Genomic DNA, 12,233 nt, shown 5'->3' with positions numbered 1-12,233 from the left:
AGGCTAGAGAAATTAAAGGGAGGGTTTACATATTTCCTCCATAACACTCCGGCCACAGGAGCTGTCTGCGTGCATGTGCAGCTGTGAGGAGTGTATGGATAGAGGGCCGTGTGTGTGGTGTAGGCAGCAGCATCAGCATGTTTTTTTAGGTTGGGTCCCCTACCACAGAGGATACATCAAACAGGTTGCATGGAGAGGTAGCATGGAGATAATTTACAGAAGAAGCAGCTGGGCTATAGGGACTTGGACTGGGGGAGACAGCAGGAGTTAGGGCTGAGGCTGGGCTACCTACCTGCTGTGTCAATAAAACAACATCAGAAATTCAACATCATGGCTGTATGAACTGAAGATGAAACAAAACATAACACACACACAGCCCCATTGACCTTCCACTTGTTTTGTTTTGTTTTGTTTCATCTTCATGCAGCCATTTCCCATATGCAGGATGATACACATAGGTGGTGCGGAGACAACAGGGTTCTTACCGTTGATTGGATAGAGCTCTAGGACTCCTCCCTGGTCCACTGCCTCCATACCGACCAGCTTCAGGATGGAGATGTGTCTCAGGCCTGGGTCACCATGGAAACCACCACCACACAGACAAACACACAGCAGAGAGGACATAATAGGACATTAGAACAACAAAATACCCAACAACAACAACAACCTGCAACATCAAGTCAAAGGTGTCCAACCGAGCACCTAAGTCAGGGTTCTTCAACCTGTGGAAAAGATAAGGAAGGGAAGCACTGCTAGGATTAAATTGTAGATCTTCGTTGATTGAAGGTGCTCTTTAGTAAGAGAGAAACCTGTAGAGCTACTGAGTTTTGAGCAAGCCTTGCAGTAACACATACCTGATTCAACTAAGTATGGTCCAGAGAGAATATTTCAGTTGTCAGGTGTGTTATTGCAGGTCTGGATTGAAAACCTGCACACCCAGTAGGTCTCCACACTCTTAGAAAAGTAGAACCATATAAGGTTCTTCGGTTTGTCCCCATAGGGGAATCCTTTTTGGTGCTAGGTAGAACCCTTTGCAGATAAATAGTTCTACCTAGAACCCTATATGAAGGGTTCTTTCTAGAACCCTGTATAATGGTTCTACCATGAACCCTTTTATAATCTAAAGGTTCTTCCTAGAACCCTCTATGAACAGTTCCACCAGCCTCATTAGCCTTTAAAATTAAACTCTTTATGACAATACATTTCCCATAACATAACTAAGGCCTTTCTTTGAGGGCCTAGTTATACCCTAACACAGTGGTGTTAGGAAACTCCAGGTATACAGGCCACATTAGGCCTGCAAGTCACATTATGCTGGCTTGTAAAGTGATATGTAATTCATATTGGAATCCAGCAAGAGGATATCAAACATGGTAGGGACAATTTATAACCAAGACTACCAAAATCATCTGAACTGGAACAGACATTTCAGTAACATGTGCAATAAGTCCAACTACTAACAGACTGGATTAGTTTAGAAAAATTTATGTTATTTATCTTGGTGTAGTATAAGATTAATCCACCAATCAATATACATGCAAAAACACAGATATTGAAACACACAATTCTGAAAATCAACCTGCAATAGAGCATGCTGGGAAATATGATAATGATGGGCATATGGTTTTAAGTGTTTTACTCGAGTTATTAACACCAACACTGAAGTTCTCGTACACCACTGATTGTTCGGGGTTTTTTTTTTGCGCTTTGGTGCTATTTTCATGTGGTGAATTTTCAAAACTCTTAGAACAAAACTCCAAACTGGTAATGCAGCCAGTCTTACATTCAAAACCTTTCATTGTGCATTCATTTTGTTTGCAGACATCTTTCACCCCACAACCATTAATCAAAAATATGTTTACTGTGAAATATAATGAGTACATTGGTTTAATCACCAAAACACAACATAATGACATCTTCTCAATTTAGTTATTTTAACAACCAGTTAATCCAATAGCAACAAATTTAAGACACGTTTCAAAATTGCCTTTTTGAATGTCGTATGCTACAGCACATTAAATTACAGTACATTACACTGTTTTCACATTAGGCAATACACTTGCACTACCCATTACAATTTACTCAACATCATATCATTTCTATCCCATGTGTGATCAAAGGTGTAATCATTGAAGAGATCTTTCACAATGTAATCAAATGACAGAAAGGAAAGAAACAATGTTTAGCACGCATTCGTTTCTATCAAGCCTGTCTTACATTTTACATTTTAGTCATTTAGCAGACGCTCTTATCCAGAGCGATTTACAGTTAGTGAATGCATACATTTTCATACTGGCCCCCCGTGGGAAACAAACCCACAACCCTGGCGTTGCAAGCGCCATGCTCTACCAACTGAGCATTTGGCGATAGGTTCTCATCGAAATCGCAGTAAATATCATTGTTCGTGCATCCCGGAAAAACCTTTTGGCATGGCGATTCCTAGCCTGAAATAGGTCTGGATTGAAATCTTTGCATGCCTCATCCATGGCCTGAAGGAGGATGGTACGCTTACAGTTCCTATTTTGTTGCATTACAACCTGTAATTTAAATGGATTTTTATTTGGATTTCATGTAATGGACATACACAAAATAGTCCAAATTGGTGAAGTGAAATTAAAAAAATAACTTGTTTCAAAAAATTCTAAGAAATAAATAACAGAAAAGTGGTGCGTGCATATTCACCCCCGTTGCTATGAAGCCCCTAAATAAGATCTGGTGCAACCAATTACCTTCAGAAGTCACATAATTAGTTAAATAAAGTCCACCTGTGTGCAGTCTAAGTGTCACATGATCTGTCACATGATCTCAGTATATATACACCTGTTCTGAAAGGCCCCAGAGTCTGCAACACCACTAAGCAAGCGGCACCACCAAGCAAGCGGCACCATGAAGACCAAGGAGCTCTCCAAACAGGTCAGGGACAAAGTTGTGGAGAAGTACAGATCAGGGTTGGGTTATAAAATAATATCTGAAACTTTGAACATCCCACGGAGCACCATTAAATCCATTATAAAAAAAATGGAAAGGATATGGCACCACAACAAACCTGCCAAGAGAGGGCCGTCCACCAAAATTCACGGACTAGGCAAGGAGGGCATTAATCAGAGAGGCAACAAAGAGACCAAAGATAACCCTGAAGGAGCTGCAAAGCTCCACAGCGGAGATTTGAATAGCTGTCCATAGGACCACTTTAAGCTGTACACTCCACAGAGCTGGGCTTTACGGAAGAGTGGCCAGAAAAAAAGCCATTGCTTAAAGAACAAAATAAGCAAACACGTTTGGTGTTCGCCAAAAGGCATGTGGGAGACTCCCCAAACATATGGAAGAAGGTACTCTGGTCAGATGAGACTAAAATTGAGCTTTTTGACCATCAAGGAAAACGCTATGTCTGGCGCAAACCCAACACCTCTCATCACCCCGAGAACACCATCCCCACAGTGAAGCATGGTGGTGGCAGCATCATGCTGTGGGGATGCTTTTCATCGGCAGGGACTGGGAAACTGGTCAGAATTGAAGGAATGATGGATGGCGCTAAATACAGGGAAATTCTTGAGGGAGATCTGTTTCAGTCTTCCAGAGATTTGAGACTGGGACGGAGGTTCACCTTCCAGCAGGACAATGACCCTAAGCATACTGCTAAAGCAACACTTGAGTGGTTTAAGGGGAAACATTTAAATGTCTTGGAATGGCCTAGTCAAAGCCCAGACCTCAATCCAATTGAGAATCTGTGGTATGACTTAAAGATTGCTGTACACCAGCGGAACCCATCCAACTTGAAGGAGCTGTAGCACTTTTGCCTTGAAGAATGGGCAAAAATCCTAGTGGCTAGATGTGCCAAGCTTATAGAGACATACCCCAAGAGACTTGCAAAGTATTGACTTTGGGTGGGTGAATAGTTATGCACGCTCAAGTTTTCTGTTTTTCTGTCTTATTTCTTGGTTGTTTCAAAGTGGTAGGCATGTTGTGTAAATCAAATGATACAAACCCCCAAAAAATGTGTAATGTGAAATATTTATTTCTAGATGAAACACTGATTAAGTGTGGTGAAAAAGTGACTATGATTTTGGTTGTTGTACTTAGTCAATTGAAAATGTGCCTAGAGTTTTAGAAACAACTGCCTTTTTTAGTCTGACCTATTTTTTGTATTAAGAGTTGTGAAAATGTACCACATACTTGTGAAAATTGTACCCAAGCGATAAAAAAATGCAAAGGGCTATATTCAATCAGATCTGCTTTAGCCGACATCTGCATAGCAGTTGTTTTAACGTGTCGGAGGTGGAACTGCTTTATAGCTGTCAAATCCACAAGTCGCATTAACAGGAATCCCATGCAGCCTTATTGACAAGTTCGAACACTGGAATGTGAAATGTAATCTATACCTCGATTAGGATGATAGAAATCCTTATTATTTAGTTTAATGATTTTTCAATTTGAGCGTAATTACTTCTATACAGCCTACACTTTCTCGTTCTGAACTTCTAACGTGAGTGGGGCGGTTGTGGCTTCATGACACGTAATTCCAACACAGTTACTCCTCTGACAGTGCCAAAATATCTGCTATGTTGGTATCTGCTATCGCCGGTTAACGCTGGATCTGATTGAATCTAGGCCTAAGTTAATTTAACTTCTGAATCAACACTAGAAATGTTACACTGAAAAATCAACACTAGGTAAAACTGGCCAATTTGCTGTGTACCATACAATGCACTGCTGGTTCACTCATACTCCATTATATTCTCCTACTCTCTGCACAGTAAAATCACTGAAAATACTGAGAAATCAGAAATCATGGCAAAGTTAGCAACTATGTTAGTACTGTATATGTAAAATAATTAAGGGAATACATGCATAATATTCCCATATAGGTACAGTTTCAAACGTTCTCACACCTATCTATTTTTTTTCTCCCCAATTTCGATCTTGTCTCATTGCTGCAACTCCCTAACAGGCTCGGGAGGCGAAGGTCGAGTCATGCGTCCTCCGAAACATGACCCGCCAAACCACACTTCTTAACACCCGCCTGCTTAACCTGGAAGCCAGCCGCATCAACGTGTCAGAGGAAACACTGTTCACCTGACGACCGAGGTCAGCCTGCAGGCGCCCGGCCCGCCACAAGGAGTTGCTAGAGCGCGATGAGCCAAGTAAAGCCCCCCCGGCCAAACCCTCCCCTAACACGGACGACGCTGGGTCAATTCTGCGCCACCCTATGGGACTCCCGATCACGGCCGGTTGTGATACAGCCCGGGAACAAACCAGGGTCTGTAGTGACACCCAAGCGATAAAAGACTGCTGCACCACTTGGGAGCCCCTCACGCCTATCTTTTAAGATGACTCAAACTCCTGATGTTAAAGTTTAAACACTGAGGTAAAGACTAATGCTCAGGCACTATTTAAAAGAAAAAAATATTTACAATAAAAAAGCTTATTAATATTCAGAAGGGTTCTATGTAGAACCCTTCTTGCCTTCCAAATAATCCTTCTTGCCTTCCAAAGAATCATCAAAGAACCCTTTCTTCCAAAAACGGTCCTTATGATGTTAAAGGTTCTAGGTAGAACCCTATCCCTCTGCAAATAACCTTTTTGAAACCCTTTTTTCTAAGAGTGCAGGATCAGAGTTGGAGACTCCCCTAAAACCTGCTCTAAGTCAATCACCTGTTTCATATTAATCTCTAGTAAAGAACAAGAAAGACTCTTTAAGCTCCCAATTCACCGCTTTATTGACTACATTTCGATCCGAAACGGATCTTCGTCAGGTCAAAAAAACATATTAATCTCTAAATGTATTTATTCAATATGTGGATGCGGTCGTTCCTGATCAGAACCATCCGTGAGTTAGCTGTGATAATAGAGAGGCAATGTGAAGGACTTGAGTCCTGCTGAGCCAGACAGCTGGTTCCTCTGAAGACAGAAAATGCACAGTAACCACATGAAAACGCTGATCTCTACAAGGTGAGAGCCAAGAGCTGAATATCGCGTTAAGAACCCAAAGCAGAGTAGGCAGCTAGGAGAAGGCTTTGTTTAACAGAGAGAGGCCAGGTTTGAACACACACACACACTCGTGTGTGCGCACCAGTGGAGGCTCCTCAGAGGAGGAAGGGGAGGACCATCCTCCTCAGTGAAATTTCATTAAAATAAAAATAGTGAAACACTAAAAAATGTTATCCTTTTTAGATAAAACTATACTAAATATATTAATATGTCACCAAATAATTGACTAAAACACAATGTTTTGCAATGAAGATCTATAGTAACTTCAACATCACTCTCTGGGGTAGCACCATGGTGTAGCCGGAGGACAGCTAGCTTCTGTCCTCCTCTGGGTACAATGACTTCAATACAAAACCTAGGAGGCTCGTAGGCCTCACCCCCTTCCATAGACCTACATGGTAATTATGACCACTTCTGGAGGATGTCCTCCAACCAATCAAAGCTTTTTCAGTATGAACTGACATGTTGTCCATCCAATCATAGGATTAGGATCAGAGAATGAACCTAGTGTGTTGTATTGGGGTTGTGCCGCAGAGCATTATGGGAGAATTCAATGTGTTCAGAAGCTTGGTGACATTATTGGATAGAGATTGAAAAGTGATAGTTGAGCATTTTTTTGATATTATTCCATTCAAATTAGTTTCTTCAAATTACAGGAGATGGAGGAGGTAGATTATAAATTGGTTTTATAACTTAATTTTTGTGTCCAGTTAGTGCAATTTATTTCAATTTGCCTTGCTAACTTCATTAGCAAGTAGCAGTAGCTAGCTCTACCAGCTTGAGTGTGCAACTTTCGCCGCCAACGCAAACAGCAAATGTTGTTTACTTTTTGTTGAAGAACCCCTTTCATTCTCCGGGGTACACGGAAAAGGTGAGAATTAAAAACGAGGGTCGACCTCTACCTGAGATCAGTTTCATGAAGAAGGATGAAAAGGTGAGGGCGTTCAATAACAATTGGTATCAAAAGTATAGCTGGTTAACAGGGAGCCTTTTATCAAGCCGCATGTATTGCTGGCCTTGCCTGCTTTTTGGAAAGTCTGAGCCTTGGGCGAAAGAGGGGTACAGTGACCTGAAGAACATCGATCGTTCAGTTAAACGGCAAAACAAAAGCAGGGAGCATATACATTCCCACATCAGATTGAAGCTTGAATGACGAAGGTCTGCGTATTCAAACTGCGCAACACAACGAGAAAGTAAGAAGAAACAGGGATGTTCTCAAGTGGCTTATCAACACCACTGTGTTTTTGTGCATGCAATAATTGGCTTTTAGAGGACACGGCGAGAGGGAAAGTTCCACTAACAAGTGCAACTACAAGGAACTTGCAGCGGTAATTGCACGTTACGATACTTTACTTGCTGAACATATGGAACTTTGTACTGTCTTTTCTGGGATGTCGAAATCAATTCAGAATGATTTGATAGCTTCCATCGCATCATCCATTAAAAGTTAGATTAAAGAGAAAGGTTAACGCAGCGCATTTTTTCGTGCACGCTCAAGTAGGCTTTCCACTTTCCTTCTGTATTTATTTAGCAAAGATGATAGATAACACAATCACTTCGGACAGACACAAGCAAAAACTAATTACATACATGTTGCAGCAGCCTAGGCTACACCTTAACATTAGAGATCAGACCAGGGGCGGTGTGTTCATTAGGGCGATATGGGCGACGCACTGCCAAACGGGAAAAGGAAGGGATTTTTTTTCTAATCAATTATATCACGGCAACAGTAGTTATCAGTGTTCTAATCTAGACGTCTGATCTGCCACTAAATGTCCAATCAGGCTAAAGTCGTGCTTCAAATGGCCCCGCCCCTTTTGGGGCGATTTCAGTCAGGTTGAAAATCGCCCAGGAGTCTCTCATAGACTCTCATGTAAAATCTTTTTTTTTCAAATATCAGAGCTTTCAATACAATCTCTATGGGTTCCGGGGAGGGCTTGCACTTATGCGCTTCGTCATACGTAACATAAGTAACCATGAACATAACTAAGAAAAGAGCGGGTAGCAGCGTCAATCAATTCACGTACTACTGTCAAGATGGCTAGCTTTGCGAGGCAAAGATGAAACTGAGGGCTCCACCAACCCTGGTATTTTTCTTGGACTTGTCAACTTTGTGGCACAATTAGATGAGGTGTTTGATGACCATCTTAAAAATGCTAAAGTTTTCAAGGGCACATCAAAGACCATTCAAAACGAGCTACTGGAGTGTATGCTAGCGGTCATGAGGGAACATATTGTGGAGGAGGTGAAGTCGGCGAACTTCGTAGCTATCCAAGCTGACGAGACCACGGACGTTTCTACACAGACACAGCTGGTGCTTGTGCTGAGGTACATAGATAGCAACCACAAAGTGCAGGAGCGCTTTTTTGAGTTCCTTCCCATCTCGGAATCAACCTCAGTCTCAATCGCCAGTGTGCTTTTGGAGAGACTGAACGGTCTTTTTGCCGACTTGACGAGAAAGTCAAACTCATTGCGCAAGCTTACGATGGAGCCAGTGTGATGAGGGGAGAGAAGGCTGGTGTGCAGCAAAAGGTGCGTGAGCATTTCAAGAATGCCCATTACGTGCATTGCTATGCGCATCAGCTGAATTTGATCATGCAGCAAGCTAGAACAGTTTCAGTACAAGTAATGTAGCCCTCTCTCTCTTTGTCCCTCCCTGTCTGTCTCTTTAACACACACACGCCCAAATCAGTTCACAGTTGATGTTGTTTAAAATAGTTATTTTTCATTTTTTTTAAAGTAAAAAAAAAAAAAATCTGTTCATGTTCATTTTTACAAATCTATACAATTGGCCAGAATATGGTTGTTCATATTTACAAATCTATACAATTGGCCAGAATATGGTTGTTCATTTTTACAAAGCCATACAGATAGCTGTGTTTACCTTTTCTAGAAATTATTTTCAAATTCTGTTTTCAGGCAAAATGTCTATCACTGTTCATTTTCACAAATCTATACAAGAGGGCAGAATATGGAAGTCTATAAACATTTCTTATTACCAATAACTTGCATCAATGTTTTCAGTAGCCTCTATCAAAAGCTCATGCTTGCTTGTTGTGAATTATGCTCAGGTGCACATATTTCCAATTCAACCATGAGGCCTTTTTGAAGCAAGTAATGTGTATATCAGTATTGACTTATATGCTGCCCCTGTCTTCATGTTGTTGCTGGACATATCTTTTTTAAAATGTGTGTAGGTCACCTAAATCATCAGAAAAATTGCCCCCCCTGAGAATTTTTTCAGGAGCCGCCACTGGATCAGACATGCTGTATGGGATGAAAACGAGACAATTTTTCAGTCTGATCAATTGTAGGCTACTAATAAGAGCAGATGCATACAGCCTATGTGCGCTGTCCATTTGGTCAGGGTAACTAATTGGTAATGTTAGGTATTTATAGTCCATTGGTGTGTCAGGAGAACATGTGAATGTGATCAAATTTGGTTTATATTCAAAATTGGGCTGGCTAGGCGTCCTATACGTTTTCAATCCAAATGTATTAACTGGAATTAATCAATCAACATAATAGTAATGACAGACCTGAGTTAATTTTTTATAAGGCCTACAGTTGCATAGGCCTGCATGATGCAAACATGCATAAAGCAAGCTCACAGGGCTGCCAAATGTATGCACTCACTGGATGTAAGTCGCTCTGGATAAGAGCGTCTGCTAAATGACAAAAATTTAAATGTCTATATTTTGTTGTCTCTGTGTCCGGGTAGAGGAAATCCCCCCCTAATCTAGTCTAAATAGATTTAATATGAACAAGTATAAGGTTGCTGGAGTTTGACTGGGTTTTCATCCCCCCCCACCTCCCCCCAGGGCCAGGAGTTTTTTTCAGTTTTTTAAAAACCATGTGACCTGATTAGGAAAAACTGGTCCCATCATAGCCCTTATAAAACCTTTTTACAACTGATTAATCACTGTCATACCTTATAGGGTCCAGAGTTTTCCTGGTTAGGTTAACAGATAAGGAAAAACTCAGGGCCCCAGGGGGTAAAGATTGCCCCCCCACTCTGGGACCTATGGTGCCACCAGTCTGCTTGCAGTTGTCAGTTATTGTCAGGTATGTGGATGATCAGGACTTTATTCAGGAACGTTTCTTGAGCTACTTTGATGTGTGAAGTGGGCGAGATGCGCAGTCTGTGTTTAACTTCATGGAGAAACTTGTTGTTCAACCTACGATGGCGCAGCTGTAATGGAATGTATCTGCTATTTGTATTTACAGCTAGGCCTAAATCCCCTCCTGTTCCCTGATTAAGAGGTGAAGACAGCTCCACTCCACTACCATTGTCAACTCTCTCCTGACATGAACTGAAGCCACGTCTCATGTGCCCGCTCTTCTACTGGCACATTGAATGTTTCCTCTCCAAGCACTGTGAGTACCCCTATCAATTTTCTCTCATTACTGTATGTAGAGTCAATCACATACACAAACACAATCCCATTATTACACGTCAACGATTTTGCTCCTTGCTTAGACGAACTCATTCTTAGCTCTTTTGTCTGTGTTGTGTTATTGTTTTTTGTCTTCCCAGTCAAATCCTGTCCTGCACTGAAGTCAAGCCTCTGAACACCTCAACTCATGCCTCATACCCTCATTCAATCACTGCTGTGATCCCTTCCCAACACTGTGTAAGTAGCCCTCTCATTCCCATTTCCCATAATATTGTACTATAAATGTCTTTATTAAATGCTTTAGGTTAAAATAATTACTCTTTGATGATTTTTGAAACACACTTTGACGTCTCATAGCCACCAGAAACAGAGAAGGGGAACACAGTCTTTGGTCTGGGTATACTGTTGAGCTAAGCAGGGGATCAGATCAGGAATGGTAGAGGAGGATGATGTTACGCTTTGATTATCATCCACCCTTTTCTAAGGGGCGTGCGTGTGTGCGTGTCTCTGTCCCTGAATGTGTATGAACATGTCTGCGAGAAACAATTATCATGGTCCTCCTCAATCTCAGCGACTGCCAACACTTTTATTATGACTACTAAAGTATATGCGTTTACCTATCAATCTAAAATGCAACAAATGGATAGAGAGCCTAATGTTATTCCGTATGAGATCAGGTCTGAATGGAGGCTGAATGCAGGGGGGTGGTGGGGGGGGGGGTGGGTGGGTGTGTGTGTGTGTGTGTAACAACCCCTAGGCACTAGATTAGGCACTTCCTGTAGATGGGATAAATATTGTTTAAGGAATATGATAATAACTTAACAATTCCGTCTTATACTCACCCAGGTTGCAGGCTTGGCTGGTCAGGGCGTAGAGCTGCTGCTGATAGGCCCATTCCTCATCGTTGGGGGCGGAGATTACAAACAGGCGACGCCTCCAACGGAACCTGAGAACCCAAAGACGGAACTAGGATGAAAGATGTAGGAAGATTAATACACTTTCTGTCCAAAATCCAGACCCTTTGCTCACTGTCATCAGACTGGAATTGAGTCTCTATGGCAACAAACCACAGTCAATCTGTTGAAGACAGAAATATAGGACCATAGTCAATCAATCCAAGACAATGGTGTTAGCGTAGAGTACTAGAAGTACAAGCTCGCGCACACTGTCCACCATCAGAGCCAAGTTTAGCTCATAAAGAACAGTTGAATTTGTGGTCCAGGTGATATAGTGTGAATATACATGTTGACTATAAATTCTGACCACAGCCTCCTCAACCAGACCCCTGCCTGGTTTGAGACAATATTCCCACTGGCTATGGAGCCAATGACTGTTTAAAATTCCAGCCACTGCCACAGCCATCAGCAAGAGCCACGCACACACACTACCTCGAGAGGAAGTTCTCCAGTGATCTGGGTTTGTCCTCCTTCTTGCAGACCACTCCGTCTCTCTTCTGCTGTTCCATCTCTCTGATGCGAGTTGAGAAGGTGTCGATGTAATCAAACACAGCCTTCATGGCGATGGGGACCTCGAAGGATTGCTGTTAGAGGGACAAACACACATCATCAAGACAGAAAAAAGACAGTGAACCAAAAAGATAAGCATTGGAGTATTTGAGTGTACAACAACTATTCAATTCTTCAAGTGGTCAGGAGAAAAACGTTACAATGCTATTCCTTTGTGATACCCATCCCAGTATTCCTAGAAAATCCTGTATTCCTGAAAAATCGGTATGCAAATGAAATAAGACACTGAGCCATGTGTTCGAAGAGACTCAGACTCAAGTGTTGTGAGTGTTATATCTAATTCTAGTAGGGTTAACACCAGTGGGATTGAAATTGACACCAC

At 41.8% G+C, this 12,233-nt stretch overlaps 1 protein-coding gene across 1 annotated transcript in view; it reads right to left on the bottom strand.

Annotated features, from left to right (window-relative positions):
• ccdc80 (coiled-coil domain containing 80) overlaps positions 1-12,233 on the bottom strand; it is a 30,180-nt gene that overhangs the window by 2,667 nt on the left and 15,280 nt on the right. The window contains exons 6-8 of the mRNA XM_041868498.2: positions 11,774-11,925; positions 11,228-11,331; positions 486-569 (exon numbers count right to left, since the gene is read on the bottom strand). Of these exons, the coding sequence (XP_041724432.2) occupies positions 486-569; positions 11,228-11,331; positions 11,774-11,925 (340 nt within the window). The remainder of the gene's footprint in view (positions 1-485; positions 570-11,227; positions 11,332-11,773; positions 11,926-12,233) is intronic.

The sequence above is a fragment of the Coregonus clupeaformis genome, chromosome 4, assembly GCF_020615455.1.
Source record: "Coregonus clupeaformis isolate EN_2021a chromosome 4, ASM2061545v1, whole genome shotgun sequence".
NCBI classification, from domain to species: Eukaryota; Metazoa; Chordata; class Actinopteri; order Salmoniformes; family Salmonidae; genus Coregonus; species Coregonus clupeaformis.
This window is presented reverse-complemented; position numbering and strand designations above follow the sequence as displayed.